The sequence below is a fragment of the Aythya marila genome, assembly GCF_965140915.1.
Source record: "Aythya marila genome assembly, chromosome: 21".
Classification (NCBI taxonomy): Eukaryota; Metazoa; Chordata; class Aves; order Anseriformes; family Anatidae; genus Aythya; species Aythya marila.
The window spans coordinates 2,500,474-2,525,193 of record NC_139062.1 but is presented as its reverse complement, the minus strand read 5'-3'; the positions used below and the strand labels follow the sequence as shown (position 1 = coordinate 2,525,193).

The window sequence follows — 24,720 nt, the reverse complement described above, 5'->3', positions numbered from 1 at the left end:
TTTGCCAAACACAACGCTTGGGTTTGACAATTGCGTTTCGTTTCGTAACAACCCGGAGGTGTTTCTAGTTTTGCCCACCCGTGCCATTTTAATGTAACCTCATACTCGTCAAAAATAAGCATGACCAAGTTCTCATTTCAAGTTACAAGGGGCATTTTTTCTTAATACCCTTTTTTAATGTGTGCACAAACGATCACTGAGGACCAGCACCAAGCAGACTGCTCTGTACCCCCCCCCCACGCACTCACTCCTGCTTGTAAGTGACCGAGTAAGATGGCAAAGCCATGAGTTCTCATAGCCCTGTGCTCCTGCACAGCAGCAGCATGTTCCCATACACGCTCCAGCAGCTCCTTTATTAGGAATAAGAATGCTTCCCAGCCTCGGCCTACGGAGACAGCACTGAACTACCAAGTGATTCAGCCAGACAAGTTCAGGGGCACTGGGCACGACTTCGCTTCAACCACTGCCAAAACTCAGCAGCGACCCACGCTGAGCAAGCGTCCTGGATTTTTAGGCTCTCTAGATACGAATGGCAAAGGGAACGTTACTTCAGGTACAAACACAGCACTGACGTGGGTGCAATTAAGCAGCCTGGTTCCTCACCCGCTCCTCAGGCTCTGAGGAGGGCAGGAGGGGAGGCCCGGTGGCACGCACCGTGCGGGTGAAGCAGCGACAGGTTCTGGAGATGTCACCGTGCTCAGCAGGGACCAGCCTGACAGCTCCGTACTGGCTGTGCTCCCACACCAGCAGAAGCAGCCCCCTGCCCCAACACACCCCGTGGGGCAGGGCAGAGCATCCCACCGCAGAGCAGCAACAAGTCACTGCTGGCTGTAGTGAGCCCACAAGGACCTCGGGCCAGCTGCAGCCGTGTTATCGTTACACTAAACAGTCCTCATCCTGCTCAGCAGCAGGATAAAAGCCCTGAGCATTTTGCTGGCTGGGTAAGGCGGCTGTGGGCTGCAGCTTCCCTGCGAGAAGCCTCTGCAGGCAGAGATGCACGAGTCCTATTTGCATGTGACTGACAAGCAAGGAGAACTACGCTGGCTACCTGGATTTTTAATCCTTCAGGAAACACCCGACTGCTCGCTGCCCCTCGGCTGTGCCCAGAACCACACACCCACAGCTGGCCGGGCTCTGAGCCTCCCAAAATGTTCCCTGCACCGGCTGCTGCGGGCCCAAGCGCTCCCCGGCAGCTGCTTCGGGAACGCTGCATCCTGCAGGCTGCTTCTGCAGCTCCCTCCAGCCCTGCCACAAGGTTGGCATGCAGACAGCACGACCGAAATCAAAACTGCACCACGAAGGGAGGGGGGGGGAGAAAAAAAAATAAAACAGCCAGCCCGAAGAGCTTCAGCGTTTTTGCTCCATGCAGCCCTGAGCCAGCGGATCCCCCGCTCAGCGCCCTCATGCACCGCACGACCCAGCTGCGCAGCGAAGCCGGTGGGATTACGGGGTCCTGGGGAACATGCACGAGCAATGACATGATTTCAGAAACATTGCAGAAGTCACAAACAACAGCAAAAAAAAAAAAAAAATAATAATCATCGTTTGCTTAGGGGAGGCCAGAGCGATGCAGCCTACCTGCAGGGGCTGAATGGATCATCCATGACTATGACAGGCTCTGGTGGGCTTAGCTGTATTCCCGAACCCCCTAGTCAAGAGCTCAAACTCTGCCTTTTCCACTCTACCAACTCAAAATGGAGGCACATGCAGGCTGCGAGACCTCAGCGAGCTTTCACTGAGCTTGTGCTATGACCTAAGCCCGCACGCAGAACGCAGAAACTTCGCCCTCGGACTGCCAGGACTGAGCATGTGCTGTGACCCTCCCTCGGCCGCACGCCGCCTCCCCACGCAAGCAGGCTGCAGCCCGCTGGTTCCGTAAACACGGCGCGGGGCCGGGCGCCGCTGTGGCTCCTGCAAGCCAAGCTGGCGTGCAGGGAAGTGGGGCCTTCGCCAGGGGCTCTGGGACAGCCAACGCGGCCGCGCCGCCGCTGCTCCGAGCCCTCCTCCCAGCCGCAGACGCACTGTGCAAAAAAAGAAAAAAAAAAAAAAAAAAAAAAAAAAAAAAAGCTTTTGCTTTTTAACCCTGAGTTTGCAATCGGCTTCTCGAGAAGTAACGCGGATCAGGAGGATCAGAGGGTTTTGCAGATGCAGAGCAACGGGGAGCTCGGGGTTTGGTGTCTGGTTGGTTTGCGGGGAAGGGGAGCAGCACCCAGGAGCTCTGCTCGCCTCCAGCCGGCCGGAGGGGGTGAAGGCAGGGGAGGCCAAAGCCGCCTCGCTTGTCACATCCCACACTTTGGACCTGGCTCTTTATTAGTGCCAAATCCTGCCAAATTCAGAGCTGGGTGTTTTTGAGCAACACTCCTGTGCCTTGCGGCATGAAGCGCTTCCCTTGGGATCTCTGCTGCTGTTTCGGAGCAGACGCCCGAATTCCCTGCGGGGCTACAAAGGAGCCAAAAGTTTCTTAAATTTTGAATTTTAGAAAACTAACACAGATTAAGCAAAACAGACTGGGCCACGGGACAATCCCAAATTCTCTCATCTGGTAGTCATCTGGTGAGATACCCTTCAGGTCATCCCAGTGCCACTCTCAAGGTCTCCCACTGCCCACTGCACGCCCCCGGCCCCTCCTGGGAGCCTTCACCAACCATCAGGCTCCTTCCTGGGCCCTGCAAATATAATTTAAACATCATTATCGTGTTTCAGCTACCAAGGCTCTGCTAAAACTGTCTGATGCTACCAAAGCTCATTCATCAGCCAAAGGAGCTGTTCCATGATACATAGGAAAGAAGGACCTGGCTCGCTTTTTTTTTCCTGCCAAAAAAAAAAAAAGATATAAAATTTCCTGTAGCTTTTAATATTAAGCATGACTATTTCCAACTTTTGGAAACACAATTAGGTTTCATAAACTGCTTTAAAAACCCCACAGCGTTCTATCAACACACGCGTTATAAAAATATTACTGGACTCAAGATGCAAGAGAGGAGGGCAACCAATTCTCAAGACTGATCAAGTTTTACCCAACTACCACCTAGAAAAAAACACAACTACTTCTAAGGTTTTGCACAGCCTTTACCAGCTGACCACATCAGTAAGAACACCGTAAGTACAACAGTATCCAGCCTTCATTTCGACTACAGCTGAGATGCACCTGGGGATTCATTTCTTCTTCTGGATTGCCTGGATTTCTTAAGACATACAGAAGGCATCTGCTGCCTGCACACAGCGCCCCCCCATTTTATCTATCTTCCTGGTGGTGTTTAAAGTTGCTAACCCCTTTCATTTTTTCTAATTTGACTTATGATATGCTGCAGGAATTGTCTGTCTTCAACCACAACCCAAACTGCCATAATGGCCTACCAAGTGTAAGCATAATGGGAACTCATTTAAGGCTCTGCTTTGAGACTTAAGGGTACATTTCAATGATTATTTCCCCCTCTATGCAAATCACAGCACCTCGTGCAGTGACAGAACCCAAATATTCTGACTGTTAAAAAGTACCAAGGCAAAAAGATCCAACAGAAAAATAGAGCTCTGCAGTCCTGCCCAGCCTCTCTCCACGTTTTGGTTGTAGATATCAATTTCTTAATTATATATATATATTATTTTTTTCCTCTAAGAGAGACAATTTCAGGAGGAAGTTTTGCAAACCCTACTAGCACAACTCCACCCTGGCTTCCTGACTTGCTGACATACACTGTTCTGACCTGTTCCTAGATGAATGAATGCTGCTTGTAGAATAGCATCTGATTATTTCTAGTTCCAAGCAAAATTCAGGAGCATTAAAATCCATGTCTGTTTATGGATGCCCATGTCAGACGAAGCTCGTAAGGTGTTCATTCCCTCCTGAAGCAGCCAATGTCCTGCCACAGGCCAGCACACCAGCAGAGCAGAATGAATGCTGGCAGGTGGCGTGCCTCTATCCATGAGCCTGAAAGCTCAGAGCTGCTCCTCTCAGCCCATTCAGGATCTCACAGTACAAAAGGAAGACAAAAATAAGTTCTTGCCAGCATCAGCACCCTCTGGCACTACGCTAGGGACAGGACAAGAACCCACGGGTGTAGCGAAGGAGGGGGGATAAGATGTGAGCTGGGGAAAGGCAGCTCCAAGGTCAGGAGCTCCAGAGCCTTGCTGCTTTCTTTCACTCAGTTGTGACTCAGAAGCCAAAACCAACAGCTTGCAAGCTGCTGTGGTTACTGGTTTTCTGATGTGATACTTAGGGCTGTTGTCTTTTGGCCACGAATGCTTCTCAACAGCAATGCTCTATGCCTCAAAATGCTTCTAAACCCACCCGAGCTCCCCAACACAAAGTGCCGGCTCTGCTACCTGCCCAGCCTGCAGCCCAAGCAGCCAAATCCCGATCAAATAAAGGGGAGGTTCAGAACGAGCAGTTGGCATTAATTTTTATCTATCGTATTTTCAAAACCAGAAAAGGGAAATACAAACAGAAGAGTAATATAGCCTCCAAACAACACTAAAAATAACAAATCAATTATGGAATACAATCATTAGAATGCTGAGAAACCTACGAAACCATTTCTTCTCTGATGAAGTCCTGGTCTCCTCCTGCAATGTGGAGAACCAAAAGTTTTAGTGGGATTCCCTGTTCATGGAATAATTCATTGTCAGATTTAGAGGTCCCCTCCCTCAGCTCCCTTCTCCAATATATCCCTTGCCCAGCAAACACTAATTATTTTTAACATACTCATCATAAAGAAGTGTTCTTTCTCAGCTGGCTCTATGTGTTTGATGGATATATTCCACTTTCTGGAGACCCAGGAACTATTTCCATTCTGCTTACTAGCTCGAGTAATACTCAATTCAAGGTGACAACGCTCAGTGTCTAGCTTGAAGATTGTTTTTTATGTTCATATATCAGATTTTTCTCACTGATGCAAGAATTACAGAAACATAGCATGCAATCTTTCCCCAAAAACCGTAAAACAACACCAGCTTCACATACACTGTGAAGACCAAAGCTAACCCAAAGCACACAGGTTGTACAGATCCCTCTGGACCACAGAACCATCATTAACAGGATCACAGCTGGTATTTCCTGGGCTAAACCTGCAGTCAACAAGCTTCCAAACAGAAAATAAAGGACAAAGCATGCTCTGCTTTATGCTCCCAGAACAAAGGGGCCTCCTTTGTTACACATGCACCACACCAGGGTTTGGGGATTTGGTTTTGTTTGTTTAAATAGAACCCAGGAAAACAGAAAATGTTTGGATTCCCAACACAACTAAGCTGCATTTGAGAGTCCTGGCAAAGCACATGAGCATCTTACAGTGAACACAAATTAAAAGCACTCAGAAATGCATCTTTGTCGATGCACAGCTCCAGGCTGTTTGTTCCAAGAACAAATCCTACCCCACATTTCCACAGGCCAACTGAGGGGGTGCAAGGCAATACCCAGACCCCTACTCACAACGTTGTAAACCTTAAGCATTTTCCATCCTTTCCATGCTAAACAAAACGCTAAACTACAAAGTCAGATCAAGTTCAAGATGAAGTTTTGTTTTCATAGTCAAGCCATTAGCAGGTTACCATGAAATGTGGTTCAATACTTCTACTTCCAAAAGCCAAATAAATCTCAAGTAGGGAGTCAAAGCAGCAAGCATTGCAATGCAGTAGCAAACACAGGACATCAATAAGCAGCCTAAACTCAGGCCCTTTTTCAAAACCTACCCCACTCAAGAAAAACGAGCTAAAAAATCAAAAAATGTGGCTGGAACCAACTGAAGAAAAGCCCACATTTCAAGAGCTGGCTACTCTGAGCAATTAGCTGATCACTCAGTGCTGTGCTTTGTCATTTCATTGATCCTTTCAGGCTCAGTCACTTTCTAATAGCCAGGAGAATTAACAGCTACTTCTACACAAAATGTTGGTTTAAAAGTGCCAACAACTCCAGCATAAATGGCATTTCACAAAGAAGTCGTTCATTAAAAAGCAACTTGAACACCAGTACAAAGAGTTCATTGAACATTCTCTCAAAATCCAAATGCATCAGAGAAAAGTGACAAAGTTAAAACAGGGGTCAAGTGTGATGCTGAGAGAGCCAAACTTCTTCAGTGCCTCACCTGGTTGGACTGCTCCAGGAAAACACACACAGATGTTAGAAAAACACTTGAACATAATGTATTTTCAAACATTATAGGATTTCATGGTGTTTTTTTCCCCCTCAGAGCTCAGCAGCATACACCAGCAAGACTGCCTCCTAGGCAATCCTAGGGACCTGTGGTGATACAACTTGCTATCGATGTAGTCTGAATCAATTAAAAGAGTTTACTCGATTCAATATCCTGTCTCAAACGTAGGGACACGTAAAAACACTTCAGAATAAGGTGCATGAAACCTCAGAACCAAGCAATTACATATGCCCACACAGTTTCTTCCCAACTGCAAGCAGTTAGTGGTTGCCTATGCCCTGAAGCAGGAAGATTTGTATCTGTGTTAAAAACTGTTAATCTCCAATGTAACAATTAATATAGTTATTATTTGTATGCCTATCTAATCCCCACTTAAAATAACACTAGCTCTCAACAGTATCTCTAAAAATCAAAGGTCCACAAGCTAATTACATTCTCGCTATTGAAAGAAACAATTCTGCATTCAGCCACAGTCCTTGCTGAGCCCTATTCAGCTTTTACTCAAGTGCTCACAGAACTATGCCCTTAGACTGCAAACTCTTTACGACAGTATTTGTAAGGCTTCTGTGTTTATAGAGCTACAAAAATGAAAAAGTTGGCATCTGGACTTGAAAAATAATGAAGATAGTCTAGTATCAGCTGGGTTTGCACTGCAGAGCTGATTAAAGGCTGGTATGGGCATTTACATACATGTATGAAAACATGAACTTCCACACTTAAAAGCTCTCAATACTGTTTCTTAACTTTTCTTTACCAGAAGATGTGTATTTTACGAAGTATTTTCCAGGGTGTGCCTTTAATCAATGACACCCCTAAAAATCCCTGCTGTCTCTAACTTCTAAAAGATAATCACAGAAAAAAAAGAAAGGAAATTCTGTTTTGAACCAGTAAGCTATTTACCCAGAAATGCAACCAAATATCATGACCTGCTGCAGCACTGTCATCTCTGTCTCCTGTACATACCCTTAGCAGGAACAGGTAGCTTCTCCTTCATATTCCCTTCCACCCCTCCTCCTTATCAGCATCATACTTGATTTTAGCTTTTCGTCCCTTCCAAAGTTTTTTTGTTCCTACAGGCTCAAATCTGTCATAAAGGTTGCCTTTAAAAGCCGCTTCACTTACCTTGTCTCTGGATTATAGCCCAGTATGTAGAAAAATGAATCCACTCGAGCTTTAAACTCTCTAGCAGCAAATATGTCAGAGAAATGGGAGATATTACACTTTCCTCTGAAAGAAAGGAAAAATGGTATTAGAATTCTATCCTGAATAACAGCTATTTTAATTAAATACCAGTGCAATCTGTTTATAAAAACAGAGATCCTTATGTTCTCAAAAATGTATAAAATTTCATAAATGTAAGCCTGTTTTAACAAACATCCATGTAGATTCTTCCCATGGTAGCAAGGAAAGAAGATACAGTTACAGTGCTTCAGATTATATTCTACAAACATTCATTAATTCTCATTCAGCCAGCACACAGTCCTGAGGAGCCCCAAATTAATCAGGTAGACTAACAAACAGGATCTGCCCTGGAATCCTGAAAATGTCTTTTTTTTTTTTCCAAGGTATATACAGTTTACAGATATATTTTTTTTACAATTAAAGCTTCAAAGAAGCTTCAAAAAATTCTATTTATTTTACTTGGGCAGCCAGCTTTTTATTTAGAAAGCTATACAAAACTGCAGTTGAGAAAGTTTTTTTCTTTCTACTTTGTTTCTATAACACATGAAACACTTCCAAAATGAGAGATCGAGCATAGGGATTTATTAGCTTGTTCTACAGCAGACTGCTAATAATTATTTTTTAATATAGCATGATAGAGATATTATCCTTGAGGTTGAGCATGAATATTAGCTGCTAGAAGTTGCATTTGACTTCCACAAGGGTTTGCTGGGCTGTTAGGATGCAACAGCTGCCCACGCTCTGTCACCCAACGCATTGCAATTCACTGTAGCCAAGTAAACCAGATCAGGGGAGAGCAGAAACTAATGGGCACAAGCCCAAGAGTTTGTGCTTTTTAACTAAACTTGATTCGGTGCAATCAAGAATGAGATTTTGTTCTGCTTCAGCATGTCAAGCTTTCTGGTATTAATACAGATAGCCTTTTTTTCACCTGTATTTACTGAATTGTGTTTGTGATTATAAATAGCTGTTGTGGGGCTTATTAAACATAGCAAAAAAGGTTTGCCTCTCTTGGTTATAGCTGAAAAGCACTGCCACCAGCACAAGGTGAATATTTTACCTGTAATAACGGTGGATCTGTTTGCCTACTCTTCTCAGCACAGAAGCATACTTCAGTACTGCATACGTGAAAAACTGCCCTAGAAAGTTGGCCAAGATGCTAAGCTTGCTTCCCTTCCTAATCTTTGGGAAGGCTTCCCGTCAACAGTGGCTAAGGACAGCTTGGCTCCGTATCATGAGCCCTTGTGCACATCATCAGCTACTGCAAGAGAGGGAAAGGCACCAGGAGGGCTGGTAAGGTGAGCAAGTGGCTGTCTTGTAAGACCAAATCGATCTGGCTGCCCTGAGAGCTGGGGCTGCAGAACTGTCCCTGTGTCTGCCTAATTCCCAGTCAATTGCCTTCCTAGCAAGCGGCAAAGCAGCACTGAATCGTGCACAGGTCACACCAGGTTGGACTGGGACATTAACAAGGTCTGTAATTGAGACCTCACACACAGAAATGCTGGAAAACAAACTTATTTGCTAGTGTTATCCCTTGGTGTCCTGAACCTAGCTTCCTAGTTTGCTCACTTCGGAAGAAAAGGGATATTTGTTTTGATAGTTACCATGAAAATCTCATTTAAAAAGAATACTGGGGTAAACTGATTTAGCTTCCTTCCAATAATTCATCTGGCAGTCAGTAATAACCACTGTCCAGATGAGCTTGTATTAGCTATTTTCATGCAAGCAATACACAGCTTTTCAGAAAAATAGCACTACAGATTACTACAAAGCTTCAACACGTAGGTAAAAAGGCTATAGCTTTTATTACACATTCCCACAGGAATCCACAAGTATCCTCAAGTTACATTTTTCCACTGGTTAGAGCAGAAGATTGGAAGTTACAGTCACTGGTTTTATTTCCTAGTTTGTCATCAACTCATTGTGTGACCAGAGCCATTTGTTTGCAGAGGGCACAGATATCATCTCATTTTATAGGAAATTAGAATTTCAAGTTAACCTTTCTTTCAGGCATCACAATGTATTTTGCCTACTGCATGTTCTCTGACTGGAAGAACGCCACGTTCGCTTGCCCTTATGTCTTGCGCACTGAAAATTACTTGGAAGCATTAATCACAATTTGCTAAAAACATGCAACAAAATCAAATCTTTATCCTGCAAAAGTGCATCCTCCCAATTATCGGCATCTTTAGGTACCATATACAAGCCTGTAAGAATGATAGAAAGTATGAAAAATCTAAAACAGTGAAACCTTATGTCAAAAAAGAGAAATAAAATGAGCCATCTGAGAGGTGCCTATGGTACGCATTTCCAAACAAAAAAAGATAAAACCAAAAAAGGCTGAGAAAGCGACTAGGTTAGGATGTCAGCAGCCTTCACTCCTTTTAGAAGGGAAGAAGAGATTGTTATTTTTCGAGTCTACTTGGTACATGCAAACATCCATTTAAATCTTTTCTTTATGCAAGAGAACATAAAATATTCCCATGAAAATTCCACACTCAGAGTTCAGATTCCCCGTTTAAGAGGACGATTAGATTTCAGAGTGGCTCCATCAGGCCAGCCCGCCTCTGTTAGCTTGTTCCTTAACGCTGGCTACCTTCTGTAACAGAAAAAAGGGCGCTGTGGAATTTCACAGGATTACAGTACACCACTGGAATTTTTCAAGTTTATCACAAGCCCTCTAATATGCAAATCAAAGCCTTTTTTCCCACCCTTGTAACAGAAGTGGCAGCTAGTTTGTCTTCGAGTGGCTTCAGCAAAGTGACTCGGAACAAAGAAAACGTCTCCAGATGGTTCTGGCGAAACACCATCTGAGCATTATTAGCAGGAAGATTATTCAATTCGCATCTCCTCGCACGTATGGCATGTTGAAAACCTGCTAAAAAATAATGCCTCGCTCTGCCTATTTTAAAACACGAAGTCACAGTGCGTCCCCTCTGCCTGGCCAAAGGTTAGCAACTCCAGTTAAGACCTGAGCGGGCAAAGAGAGCCGCAGCCCCCAGGGAAGGGCAGATAGTCCAGAGAACAATACCGGAGCCCATTACCTCCCGTCTGCACAGCCAGCTTTTAATGGAGCTCTCAGCTGAGCTTCAACAATGACAAGTGCCTCAGAGCAAAGTCTTTAATGCAATTTATCAGGGCTGCATACTAACAGTCACTTTGCAAAGAGCTGCTATTGTTAATGGCAAAATCAAACACAGAGGAGGGAAGGGTAGTATTTCTGCAGGAACTAGCAATAATCTAAATTGGCAATGATGGGAAACAATATCTTCTGAGCAACATTGATTAACTGAGATTAAAATGAGATTGCAGAATTACAGCTCCTGTTTGAACGAGAACAGATAACACAAGTTAATTACTGCAGGAGACGAGGAGAAAGCTGAGCAGTATGCTAATGATACCCAACAAAACCAGAGACAGGGCACCTCGCTCTGTTCTCATCCATCTCAGAGACGCTGCACCACGTCCTCTGGAGCTTACCTGAGGGCAGCAGCGTGGTACGTGTCGACATAATCTGAAATGAAGAGCTCTCGATTCTTGATAACTGGGTCTGTAATAACAAGCTCTCGTCCAGAGTCTGCCAGAAAGCAAAAACAGAAAACCCCACCAAGACGTTAGCCGCAGTCTGAAAGCATCCGCCTTTGCCATTTGGCAGGTATTTCTTACAGGTCAAAGTGGAAGGATGTTTCTCAAACGCACATTGCTCAGCGTTACAATGGCAAACACTCAAATTGCTTACATGGCCTGTGGGGTATGGAAACCATGTGGTTATTTCCCATAGTTTTTACAGGGGAATTCACCTGCTGTATATCAGAAGGGAAGGTGCCTTACGGGCACTGGATGGCACCTTATCCACTAGCCAGTAAATCCTGTCCTACATAGGAAGAGCTTAGCAAATTTATCACTCACTTTTGGGTTCTGGGTTAACATTTTGGTTTGCATGTTTTATTTCTAGCCTTCAATTAAATTTTGACAGCCTTGCTTAGTGCTCCAACAGATACATATTGGCATTCAGAGTCAAATACAGAAAACACAGCATTAACTAAAAACTAGAAGACAACTTTTTTTCCATGACTTCCTTAATGATAACCCTCGAAAAAGGCACAAAAATACTTTTCCTCATCTACAAGGGTGCCACATAAAAAAGCAGCCACATTATCAATAGATGTGCACTTTTTGACATTGTGCCTATAACACATTTGTTAATAGTCTCAAATGAATTAGTGAAAAGTAATTTTTGTGCAGCTTTTGCTAAAGACACAGGCAAAATGTCTTTAATGCCTCCAAAAACAAGAAGTTATGCCCAGCTTTGTAATGTCATGCATCAAAAAGCTGCCGTGTTGCATATGTTAAGCATCAATTTTGCCATCGCAGTTCACCTTTGAGCATCTTCAGAATCTTAACAGTTGCCTCAAGGAAACTCCCCAGTAACAGTAGAAATGTTATGTCTCCCCTAGAGGCAGGAGATAAATGACACTGGAATATGTACTGAAGTTCCCTCCTCTGCTGCTATTAAACCCAAGACCACGCTTGCTTTTGTAAGGAGAAAAGGGGAGAACTCAGCTAAGGCGTTTCAGTGACATCACTTACTGCAGTATTAATGAAAGTGAGCACTCAGACGTGCAAGGTAAAGCTTCAAAAGGAGTTCTCATGACAGCACAGCAGAATCAAGAGAAGAGATTCACAATTTCTTTACACAACTTGTCTCCGGACAGTTAGGTATTAGTACGCTGTCCAGAAGGGCTACAAAGCATCCGACGTTATTTTTCTTTTCTAAGACATTAGTCTAATACCACATAGATTTAAATCATACCTGAAAGACATCTGATTATAGCTATGGTCACAGGACATAGACTGGTTAGGACAAAGCAAACCCTATCAGCCATCTTCCAATGCATTATTCTCAGCAAGAGTCCTTGCTTCACATCCCTCTGCAAGGGTTCTTGCTTTCTGGGCTGTTAAAACTTCACATTCAGAGTACAAGTAAAGAAGGCCTTCCTCTAGAGAGCCTAACTTACCATTCTCATTGTGTCTGTCCTGAACCAGATGCTGATAGACTGAATCTGGGACTTCAGACTGGCGATAGTACCATTTGACATTCATAAGGAGATGGTCCCGTTTACTCTGAAAAAGAAGGTCTAAAGGCATTACTAACAAGGAAATCAGACCACAGCTGACACAATCTTCTACAGTACAAAATCACAGAAGATCTGAGGTGAGACCCAGAAGGGAGGAAAGCAGATTTCTATGGCAATGAACCAAGGGCAGCGTGCTAATGAGACAGATTGACTTTCAACCTTAGAGACAACAGCGATCTACTCTGTTTTCATGCAGCTCTATCTCTGTATCTGACCGGTAAATAGAAGGGAGTCATTCACAAAAAAAAAAAAAAAAAAAAAACAAGAAGAGGAAGGGATCAGGAAAGGACTTCAATTTTTGGCCTCATGCAGCATTATCTTAGTTGGCTAATTCCTACATATAAAATTAATTTAGTGCCAAACACAGGAAAAAGAACACCAATCCCAGAACAATTCAATGTCACCACTCTTAACTGTTGTAACCAGCAGATACCAAGGACAGATGGTTTCAGACATGACCGTAAAAGTTCCCTACTATGCTTTCTTATACAAAAGAGGAGGAGGATGCTCTTCAATCCCAGTAATTACAGGCTCCGGCTGCTTCCGTCCCTACCTCCAAGCCAACAGCAAGATTTACACAAAGCCATCTTCCTCAAGGGCTCCTCATCTATTTGAGAGCCCAGCTACCAGTTGGTTGTTCTTAGAAGGAAACCAGAACATAAATATCACTTGAAAATAATTTTTAGATCAAGTCATTACAGAGTCTGCTCCGGTTTATCTTTGAAACTCGTGGTCGTCGACTCTTCCTCCTACCTAAACACTCGGAGTTCCTCTGATTCTTCCCCCAAGAATGGGAGGAAGGCCGAAAGGGAAACGAGCATTCCTTCGGAGTGATGCAACTGCCAGCACCGCTGGGTTTCTGGGCTAGGGTTCTCTGCTTCCCTCTACGACCAGCCTTAACACTCCCATTTAACAGTTAAATCACAGGTTATTGGACCAGAGAGCTCTTATTGTCTCTTCTGGCCACATCAAGTCTGGTTACTACAACCATTTCCACCATTTATGCTCAACAGAAAACATGAAAATCCTCCCATTAAAGGCAGCTCTTGAAGCCTTTGACTAAAACCACACGTAATACCACAAAAAAACTGCTAGTGGCAGCATTGTGCCAGAAAAAAGTTTCCTAACTAACCCAGCACGACCACATGTGCTGTGCGCCGAGTGCCTCAAAAACCACTCCAGACCACACTGAGCATATTTGCACTGTAGGGAAGAAACCCCTTTTTATTTATTTATATTTTAAATAACAGATTTGCAGTTTATAGACAACAAACTTGTCTAATGCTTGGACGAAATCAAATGGGAGAGTCTGGGAGGCAAAAAGGATTTATGCTGCCTGCTGAACAAGGCTCTGTGCATCACCACCTCTACCAACAGCCTCCAAAATCTGAAGGCAGAAAGAAATTCCGTGGGGACGTTTTGTTACCCTCTTGCTAAGAGTTCATAAATTGCATTAGTGCTAATGAGGACTGCGTGTTACAAAGACAGGAAGCATTATCTCAGCGTTAGCTTCACTCTGCAAATTCTCTTTGTTTCCTAGCTGAGGAAGAGCACCCAAAGTGTGCGACACAAAGCCAGGGGAGCACTCACCAGGCAGCACTTCGGGGCTCTAAAAGCAGCCAGTTTTGGTCCTCTTGGGTTATTCAGCACAGCCTGCTGTCTTCCAGACAACAGCTCCAAGGAGCACAGTAAAGGAGAACTAAGTGCCTACGCATACTCCTTCTTCCATGAAGAAGGAAGACAACAAAATATACTAAGTTTTGGTGGTGGTGGTAGTGTATTTGAACACAGAAATGTTCAGAGGTTAGAAGAGAAGGATGGCACATACTGATGTTCATCTACAAACGAAATCACTGCAAACCCGAGCAACCACCAGCAGGCAACAGGAGAGATGTGAGCTGAGGGAAAGAAGACACCATCACATCCTAGCCAACAAGAGCTGGTCACGGAGAGGACAAAGGTAGAGAGGGATGAATGAGTGGCTTCAGCCTCCGATGTACCCTTACAGTGATTCTGCTACAAGAGAATGGTTTTGGGGGAAAAAACAGAAGAGTGACAATGTCGTGTGAAGGCGCATCCTTCACTCACAATATGTGAGAACACATTACAGCAAAGGGAAGGAGCGAGGGAGAGATCAAAACTGTCAGAGGCTTTCATCATCTTGACATCCCATACAGAGCTACGAGCTGGGAGGTCACGGCTTTAGTTTGGATTAGGCCAAGACTGTAAAGGAGGTGCAATCACTCAGCTTCCCTGTCTTGGTTTCTTGGTACATCACAGAAGAGCACAGGGCTCCAAGCAGCTCTGGGATGAGGCTACAGCCAGCACTTACCAAGCATCCTGATAGGCTTGGAGAAAAGAAATGCAGGGCTGAGTCAATGCTTCTCCACTCGCTGCCGCAAGGACCACCTCGTTCTCTCCCCTCTTCCCAAGAGACCCTCCCAGTTTGTCATCAACACAAAAAGAAAAGGTTTTGGCGGCTGCTGAAGACGCTGGTCACTGTATGCAGCAACCTCCTATGCTGGTAACTTATCAAACACAAAGTTTGTGAAGCTGGTGCTTTAAATGAATTAAAAGCTACAAGGAGAGATGAACGCGGCCCATCCAAATGTATACACCAGAAACTATCAGATTAACACCCTTCGGAACAGAAGGCAGCACCAGGCAGCAGCAAACACCACCAGCTGCAACTGAGGTGTGCAAGGAAACCTTTTGCTTTTTTAAAACAAAAATCTCTAGGCTGACAGAACTAAAAATACGCTGCCAAAGCAACACGCTGCTCCTTGTGCTCTGCTGGTATCGGCTGGGGCAGCTGGGTGGGGAGGGTTTTTGGGTTTGCTGGGTTTCTCGTTTGATTTGTTTGGGGCAGTTATGCAATCAAAGCTCCTTCCTAAATACCTTTTAACCATGATTGCTGCTTTTTTCCAATTAACTTAAAAGCTTCATTTTGAGAAGTATTTTCTCTGCTATCCGCCATGCACGATTGGGGGTTTTAAACCCAAAGTTTCAATTTTCCTCAAAACACAGAGCGTCTGTTGGAATCTTGTGCTTCACATTTACATCCTTCCTCGCATTCCTAGACATGCTGTTTTGTCAGCCAGCTCTCTAAATATGTATGTCATTTACAGAGCAGACTATCCTCAGAGGTGTCAGGACGCCAACTTCTGTGATAGACTAGTTATTTTAGAGCGACACGAACACAAAAGAGCAAGTGTCCTCTAGTTTATAAAGTGTTACTATATATTTTTTTTTAACACCATTACATGCAGAGACTGCAGATAGTCTCATGTCAAATTCAGACTTGCAGAAATCACAGAAATGACAAGTGCTTTAAAGTGTCTTTCAGCTCTAAATAGATCCCTGGTGCTACAAAACTCCATTCTCCCCATAAATAAAAACACTGTCGCTGCAGTGCTCACAAAGTACTCACTTGGATGGGAGATTGATGCTCTTGCCCCCCCCCCACAACACATTTTTTTTTTAAAGCATGAACCAGTTTTGGACATTCAACAGGATAAAACCTGTAACTGGATTAAAGCATCCCAGTCCGCCGACACCTGGCCACCCATTTCAAAATGAACCTCTTTAAAAGGAAGGGGGGAAAATTAAAAGGAAGGGGGGGAAAAAAGTCCTGCGGGTTCTCTTCCAAGCCACCCCCGTGCTGATTTCCTCAGCATTTGTGACAACTCAGAGGTGCCAATTTCCTTCTAAAGCACTCGAAAACAGAGCTACAGCACATCACGATTCCCCTCTGAAGGGCTTGCCCAGTCTCTTCCCAGGGTTATGACCAACCTCATCGTGCACATGGCCACAGATGTCCTGCAGATCCTCGCAGAGGGATTTCAGCAGCATCCTTCATTACTCGCCCTATTTAGATCCCCTGCTCAATCACAACTAGCTGGGGAAGCAACGCACCAAATGCTGGCGCTGACAGATGGGCACGCAGGAGTGGGCGAGCGGTGGCTGCTTCAAAGAAACAAACAGCAAAATGGAAACACAGAAAAGAACATCTTTCCTTTCCAACGTGTTTTCAACAATGCATTTTTTTTAATCAGAAAAAAAAAAAATCATTTTTTCCCTATCAGAAAAAAAATATGGTGTGATTAATTCTAAGCTACCAGGGTTCTCGGCATTATTTTAATAGATGTTGAATATTTTAACAGTGACTCCACTGCTCAAAATAAATGCCTCACACTCACAGAAACTCCAGCCCCACAATGCTAGTTCAAATGGAGATACTTCATTTTTAACGCTGTAAATTAACCCACTCCTTTGGGACAGCGTTTGTCGTCCCCCCAAAATTATTCTCCTGCATGCGAGCAGCCCTAACGATGCTCCGTGACTCTGCAGCAGCCTGCCTCCAATGGCAGCAGTAATGGGACTTGCTGTGGTTATCGATCCCTCAGCCTTCCCTGCCAACTTGCTACCTGTATTTCTACCACTCACTCACTCCTGACATTTATTATCAGGGTGGGGAAGGGATCAGGAGCAGCCACACAAGATCCCCTGGGAAATAAAGAGCGAGGGGACACCTGCGAGACCATTTGGAAACCAGGAGCCACAAACACAGCCAGGGTCACTTCTTCCACTTCGCCGCAGCACGTGTAATTTCATGCTCTCAGGATATCTTCTTCTGGGCTGCTTTCTAATTAAATAAGAAGAAATCTGAACAGCTGCTGAAGCCAAGGAAATCCAGCTTGGAAATGCAGAGGTCATTACCACAACCGAATGTTATTTTTGCAGCCTGATTATTTCATTTAGCTGCACGCATATTACCAGCTATCTGCAGCACTTCTTCCCAACGGGAGCACTGTCCAAAAGTGCGAGCCATCGACGTGCAGCAGGGAACCCAAACGTGGCACAAGCACAGGGCGACGTGCTCTTTAATCCCCTCCAACACGAGGACCCCCGCTCGGCTCCTGCCCTCTTAACCCGGACCGACACAAAGCCCGCAACCTTTCCACCCGTTAGCGTTATCTAATGACTGCTCCAGCTACAAGAGCTTTTCTAATAGAAACATGCCTTGATGGCTTATCTCGGCGCACAAGGCAGGCCACAAAGCACCCTCGGCTTGATTGAGCGCGGTAATGGCAGGCAGGAAATGAGAAGGCTTGGTTAAGCCGCGGATAATCGATCAGTGTATTCAGTCAAGTGTGAGCTGAGCTGGGAATAAGCTGCCTGGGGTATCAAATATTGCTGTTTCCAGGGTAAAGGCCCATTTCTGTGATCTATGTAGGAGAAAGAATAATTTATTGACAAAACAATACAGGATTTTTTTTCACCGTGTCTTGCTCTTGACATTTTGCGATTGTTTACAGCAGGAATTTCTCTGGTGCCCCTTTTCTTCACACGCTGAACGGATGAAACGGCTTCTGGGATTCATGAAGTCACCTCCGTGTGCTGGGAATTAATTCAGCCTCGTGTACAAATAACTCTGGGATGTAAAACAGGGCTCTGCTTCGCCTTCCCCTGAACCACCAGCCCGTACCCCTGCGCCTTCAGGGATGCACCACTCCCGGGGGCTCTGCAAGCAACGCGGTGCCTGGGCTCCGAGCTGCTCTGCACTCCCCAAAACATCTCTTCTTCTTCAACATTTGAGGCAGAACTGTTTGCAAACACGCTAAGCAGTACGGCCAGGTTATTTGCAGACAGTTGCTTCCCGCAGGAGGAGAAGGGAAAGGCAGAAAGCCCTACAAACACACCTGTAAGTCAGCCCCATGTACCCACGTGTGAGTAGGAAGCTGCCATCTGCTTGCCTGCACCTTTTAGCGCTTGCTCGGCACCGACCTTCCTGTGCAAAGCCCTAAAACACAACTCCTTAGTGCATGGCTCGTTTTGTGCACTGAGGGGAGATGGATGCGTCGCCAGGAACTCCAAATCCAGCCACCGAGGCTGAAGCCTTTCTAAAAACACCAGGTGATGTGTTACTTAGCCGCATGTTAATTCACGGGAGCTGCCATATGTTGTCTCCAACGTGGGCGGTTTGGCATTAGAGTTGCTAGACGGTCTTAGAAAAAAAAAAAAAAAAAAAAAAACTAGACTTGAGATCAGAAGAGGCACACTTGAATCCCGCTGTATTGCCACTTTAGGGACACGACGGGTTCAGGGCAGCAACACCAGGGCACGTATGGCCTGGTAGGATGAGGAAGACCCACCAGAAATAGCCCACAAATAGCACTAGGGGTTGGCATTGGCCTTAGCGAATTAAGGCTGCCTCATAGGGATGTAGGTCAGCACGGGATTTCGTTGTCCTCCAGCTAGATGTGCTTTTAAGACAAAAGCTCAAACCGAGCTGAGTGCATTTCCTCTTCCCTCTGTCTGCTCCTCACAGCCCTGCCCCCCAAAACCCCTCCAGAAATCAATACAGAATAAGAGTTACCAACCAACTCTTGCTTTTTCTTTTTTAGAGTGCCACTCATAAATCTTCCCTTCCCCCATGCTCTCTGCTTTCCAGATGTCCAAAACATCCGGAAATAATTCAGCCCGAACCAACCCCGCTCACCCCAGAGCTGATACGCTGCTAATTCAAACCAAAAGGTGACCCCGCACCGCTCCACCCCGGGGCCCGGCTGCATCGGGAGGCTCCCTCCATGCAGTCAGCTCACCTCCTGCAGGCACCAGCTACGTGCTCACAGCCTGGATACGACCTTTGGTAGGAGATGGGGCACATCAGCCATGCTCTGAGTGGCCAAACAGTCCTGCAGAAGAGCAGGGTCAAGAAGGAGGCGAGCTGGGCACTCCTATAGCCAGACCTCAGAGAGGATAACCCTCTCTACCCTACCGGCTCTAGGAGTTGGCTGCAGACCTGTACAAGATGCTCTTTCAGTCCCTCCACCCTACTTTCTGCTCATTCTGTTCTCACTGCTTTGAAATCCACGTCCTCTCGTCATCTGCTTCCCAGCGAGCCGCGGAGGGGTGCGTGTCGGCAGGTCCACCCGACGCTGAGAGGCTGACACTGCTCGTGCTGAATGCCAGCGACAGGATATCTGTGGGTTAGGCACCATATGAAAGGGAAACACGAGGAACAAATGAAAATACCACGAGACAAGGAGCCCTTCCTCGCCAGGACCTCAGCCCCAGAGAACAGCTGTAACAAGCTGCTTGCCACGAGCCACCAAGTTACGCCTGCCTGCACCTGGGGAAAAAAAATCTAGAAAGCAACTGAGAAATAGCACACCGAAATGGTGTTCTGAGGTTTTATTTGAAATGTTTTCAAAGGACAAGTAACTACCTGAAGTCTTGTCCTTTTACTGTATTTCTTAATGGCACAGGGCCATTAAAATGTAGCACAAAGCCCCCTGCTGCCTGCCGAGGCTGAAGAACAACCACGGACGGCTCCTTGTTCCCTGTGTCCTTGCGATCCCACTCCCCAACAAACCATCATCCTCCTCCGTGAGATTATACACGAGGCCAGCTGGGACCAAGCAAGAAACAGCTCTTTGCAGTCTTTGCCTGAGTTATTTGTGTTTTTGACCCAAATTCCCAAACCATTTTCTTCCTCACCGGCACTTAGAAGTAAATGCCACATTCCCTGCTTGTAGCTGGTGGCAGAAACAGAGGACCAGAGCCACCTAAACCTCACAATACATCAATTATCAGAGATTAAATATATATGCAGTCACAGGCCTTTAGCAGCTGAACAACCCAGAAAGCTGAACTAAACCCAGCCTCATTTGGGTTTTCAAGGAGAAAAAAAAGGACGCGACTTATTTTAGGTCACGACCACAAGAGATTCGTGCATTTAAAACAAACGGCAGTGTTTCCACCATAAACTTTTTAGCTTTACTAGAAACAAAGCTGCTTTCTGTGGCAAGACCCAGCAAGTTCCCTGTTTACATATAAATGAAATGCACCTAAGCACACCACCACCCTTGTAACTCCTCTGCAATTCTGACACGAGATAATCTCATCTCATGGAAAAAAAAAAAAAAAAAAGAAAAAAGCAGTTATGCTTAAAAACCGGCTTGCTTAAAATCAAACTATCATAAGATCTTTGACGAAGGTTCCGGGTCATTGCTTACTATCTCATTTAAGCCCTCTGTGGTATCTTTCTGCTCCGTTTCCCTTTTATGTCCTTTGAATCCCATCTGTGGTTCACGGTGTCAGAGTAACCGCAGCGCCTCGGCGCACAGCTCCCCCGAGGAAGCCTGCTTCAGCCTAGCTGCTGGGGCTGGAAGGCAGCGTGCCCACCCACCTCACCGCCTTTAGAAAACCCTCTTGGGTTCAAAAAACCCTTCCCCTTCATGCCAAATGCTCCTTTTTGGGGGATAAGAAGCAGCCACCCGTGCTGCTCCTGCAAGTCCCGGCCTGCCTGGGGTGCAAGAGCTGTGCCAAAGGACTCGGCGATGCCCAGGACGCGGCGTGGCTGCCCCCAGCCACCACCAAAGCGATGGAGATATCCCTTCTCCACCACCATTTCTACTGGTAGCACGGCAGCCCCGTACACAAAACATTTGGCAGGGTGGCTGCGACCCTCCTGAACACGCTGCCTGATCGCATGGCTGTACATCACACGCACCCCGTGTCAGGCATAATAAGGGAACAGCTACCTAACAACTCATGGCATTACAGATGCATTTAGCTAATCATTGAATATATGCTCTGGTAATTAAATTCCATTAAGGTGTTTGTTTTTTTTTTTTGAGCATTATCCTAAAGAGGAGCAATAGTGAAGCGAAGCTAGCATTGAGACCACGCCTGACACTTGCCATGAACATTGATAGGGCACAGCTCACAAACTGCTCAGCACCACCAGCACCATCCGTCCCTTCCACTGAAACAAGCAGCCGTGGGACCGTTTGATGTCATCATACGCAGTTTAAACAGATTTCTCACCTTTTAAATACCAAAGGGCAGCGTTTTCTTGAACATCTCACTAAAGAGGCTGCCTTTCACGAAGAGATACCGAGAGCTGGGAGGATAAAACAATCAGCAGACAGTTTACTCTGCAAACCCAGCACGGGGCTGGAAGGGTCACCGGGCTGGTAAAATATCACCTCGTCGTCTGGGGGTTGTTATACCAGAGGAAAAATTAAGGCACCCCCGCAAACTGACCCACTTGGGTTGCAGGCTGGGTTTTATATGATAGAGAAGACAGCAAAAGAGACTGAGCACCAAATTACTGCGGCTTGACTGTTTGAGCACACAATCAAACGCTGTTACTGAGAGAAAGCCAAGCGTACCTGGAAGACAAATAGCTGGAAGGTAAATGTTTCCTCGGGCAGCTTCTCAGAGGATGTAACATTTGCCTGCGAAACGGTCGCTTACCGGAATGTTTGCATCCTCTAGGAAACCGCAGCCACCACGTGCTGCTGGAGAAAAAGCAAACGTCTTAAACCAGAAAAAAAAGCACGTTTTCCACTCATCTCGGGGATTGGCTGCTAAACACGGCCGTGGCACAGCCTTGTTAAAAACCACGCTGTCAGGAATGATCGTGAAAGAAACCAGAGCAGCTAGGTGAGGGAACAGAGGAGCAGCCTTAGAAACGTTCCAGTTGCAGAAGCCAGGACTGGAGCTTACTGCACGGGGGTTGTAGCACAGACAGGTGCTGTCTGCCACCATCTCAGTACCTAGCATTAGCAACACAGGACCTGATTTTTTTTTTCTTTGTATTTATATGTAAATCAGCACTAAATAAATATACCCAGGCCCACAGGCTGCAATCTCATCTAAACCGCTAGATTGGAAAGATGTCCTCCATTCATCTGGAAATAGCCCGATATTGAAAATGCTGAAGTCACAAATAACTACACTGGAGAACAAAACGGACGTGTTTACCCACTACAAGGGAAAAGGCTGAAAGGAGAATTTAGGAGGGGGATACAAAGGAGAAAACCCTCCCGCGGGTGCTGGAAGTCATGTGTGACCAGAGGACCGAGATGAAGCACAAGACAGGAGAAACCTGAAACAAAGGCACACAATTCTTCTTAACCATAGGGTACACACAGCAGGTACACCAGCAGCACCCCCACTGGAGTTACGAGAGGAGTGAACGCAGCCAGGCACTGCAGATCTGGGGCTCATCATTTGTCTTGGGCAGCACCACACTCACAGCACTACAACGGGACTAAATGAAGCTGCTAATAGCTGCCTTCTTCAAGCAGTCCAGGCATTATTTCAGAAGGAAAATGCTTTGGGAGCAACTGGTTCCATAAATACAGTCCTCCTACAGAATTCCCATTAATTTACTTCCTTACCAGAGGCACTGGAAGGAGCTCATCTCTGCCAAATGCAAATGCTCAGCTCAGAAGCCAGCGTGTACCGGTACTGGATGTTTGCACCTGGACCATTTTTTCTGGGCACAAGGCTTAACATGAAGCATGTTATCCTAGCCACTTTCTTTAAGAAGTCTGAAAAGAACAGGACACCTGATAACGGATTCTGTAACCGCAGAACCTGGCAGAGTACCCTACAAAAAGAAAAAAGTCACATAAAAAAAACAAAACACCCTAACCAAGTGTTACTAAAACTTAGGGGAATTTGCGCAAAACCTTGTTTGACTGTTTTAGAGATAGCTTATTTAGATTACTCTCGTTATTTAGATTACTTTCCTTTTATCAAACACCATTTTCTCAGCATGACTTACAAAATTGTTTTGAAAAATCCCCATCAGCTTAGTTCTTCAAATCGGTTAAGAGATTATATAGCACAACTGGCTGCTCTCCCCCTCTTGGAGGCATACATTAGAGAGCAGAGCCTCCTTAAAATCAATATTGAAGCACATGTTTGTGAAGCTCGGGCACTTGCCTTCAGTTTTGGCCACAGCACCTCGCCGTTTGCCTGCCCAGGCCAACACAGGGCACGTGCTGCATGCTCTGATGCCTGAAGAGCTGCAGGAACGCTGCTGGGAACAGAGGGAAGAGGAGCCCCAGCTCACTGGGAGCCTGACCCCAAAGGTGTGCAGCCACCTGAGCACTCCTTACCTTCGAAGGGAAATCAAATATTCATGCCCTGGCACCAGCTACCCGGCGACGAGCCATTTCCCAGCACTTACATTACTGTGAGCTATAGCACTTGTCCTCCAAGTGATTCCCGATGAGTACAGTAATAAATGAATCTTTAATATGATGCAATATTAGCTCAAATTTAAATATTTACGATGCCGTTAGCATATTTCAAATGCAGGCATGCTCCAGCTACTCCCTCAGCTGCTCATTTTCCTGGTCCGCCGCCGCCTGTCCAGAAGGATGCTCGGTGGGCTCAGACAAGCACACACAAACCACGTCTGAAATCAGTATACAATTTTCACAGATTTCCTTACAATTTGCTTTAACTAAAGCAGGGAAGCACTCAATCACAGTCTACACAGGCCATAATAATATCCTTTGATCGTGAGCACAGCGCGGGGAGCAAGAATTCTTATATTTATGAGCAATTTTGCAATACAAATATGCAAAACACCACAACACATCGGGACCAGAAAACCAACGCCTTGAAATAATAGCTTCCTTTTTTTTTGAAAGCCTATTTCTCAATCTTTTCAGCAACAGACGCTCTGAAAAGCATCCAAGGGAATGCCTTTCTGCAGCTCTCTTGCTATGCCATATTCTATATTATGCACCTTCTTTCTGTCTCACCGGGTCCTAAGGTTCAGACATATCAAAGCACCTAAAGGACCTAATTGCCTCTTTTTTCTTTTTTTTCCTTCCCTTTTTTTTTTCTCCTTTAAACATGAAGAATATGAAAGCAGATACTGAAGCTGGTCCTTGTTAGCAGGCCCATTTTCATCTCTTTAAACTCAAAGAGAGTAATTCCCTTGAAAATTGTCACAGCATTTTGGCAATCCATAAAGAGGAAGTTCAACAGCCTTAGGTCACTAATCATAACTACAGCAGATACAGAGCATAAATTATGTCTTAATATTTCACAGTAGTGAATCATGTATATTCTTTTATCTTAATTACTTGATTCTTTCTATAAATCAAATATTCCAGACATGTTTGCAGCCAGTAGGGTGTAAACAGCTGCGGTTCCCTTCTCTAAAGCGTTCATGTTCCATCTCCCTCCCTTTCTGCAAGGTTTTGTGCAAGCCTCATCGTAACCATTCCCTCCCATTTTCTTTTATGGATAGATAAAGTGACAAACAGCCAAGTGCCACCTTTATTGCTGCTCCTGTTGCACAGTAAAAAAAAACAACTGGGGAAGTGTCAAGTGGCCTTCCTCTAATCGAGAACCTTTCCCATACACGAAGGCACAGCTGTACGGATGGAGTAACAAACGTTTTATTAACAGAGCGAGCTACTCGGGCATCTCTC

General features: G+C 45.4%; 1 protein-coding gene across 6 annotated transcripts in view; it reads right to left on the bottom strand.

The window, feature by feature from the left end:
- RERE (arginine-glutamic acid dipeptide repeats) overlaps positions 1-24,720 on the bottom strand; it is a 222,979-nt gene that overhangs the window by 96,814 nt on the left and 101,445 nt on the right. For 5 of the 6 annotated variants that reach the window (XM_082776734.1, XM_082776733.1, XM_082776736.1 and 2 more), the window contains exons 4-6: positions 12,347-12,452; positions 10,809-10,905; positions 7,269-7,373 (exon numbers count right to left, since the gene is read on the bottom strand). In XM_082776734.1, coding sequence (XP_082632860.1) covers positions 7,269-7,373; positions 10,809-10,905; positions 12,347-12,452 — 308 coding nt within the window. Of the gene's footprint in view, positions 1-1,578; positions 1,723-7,268; positions 7,374-10,808; positions 10,906-12,346; positions 12,453-24,720 lie in introns of those variants that run through there. The other variant, XM_082776738.1, reaches the window with a different exon arrangement.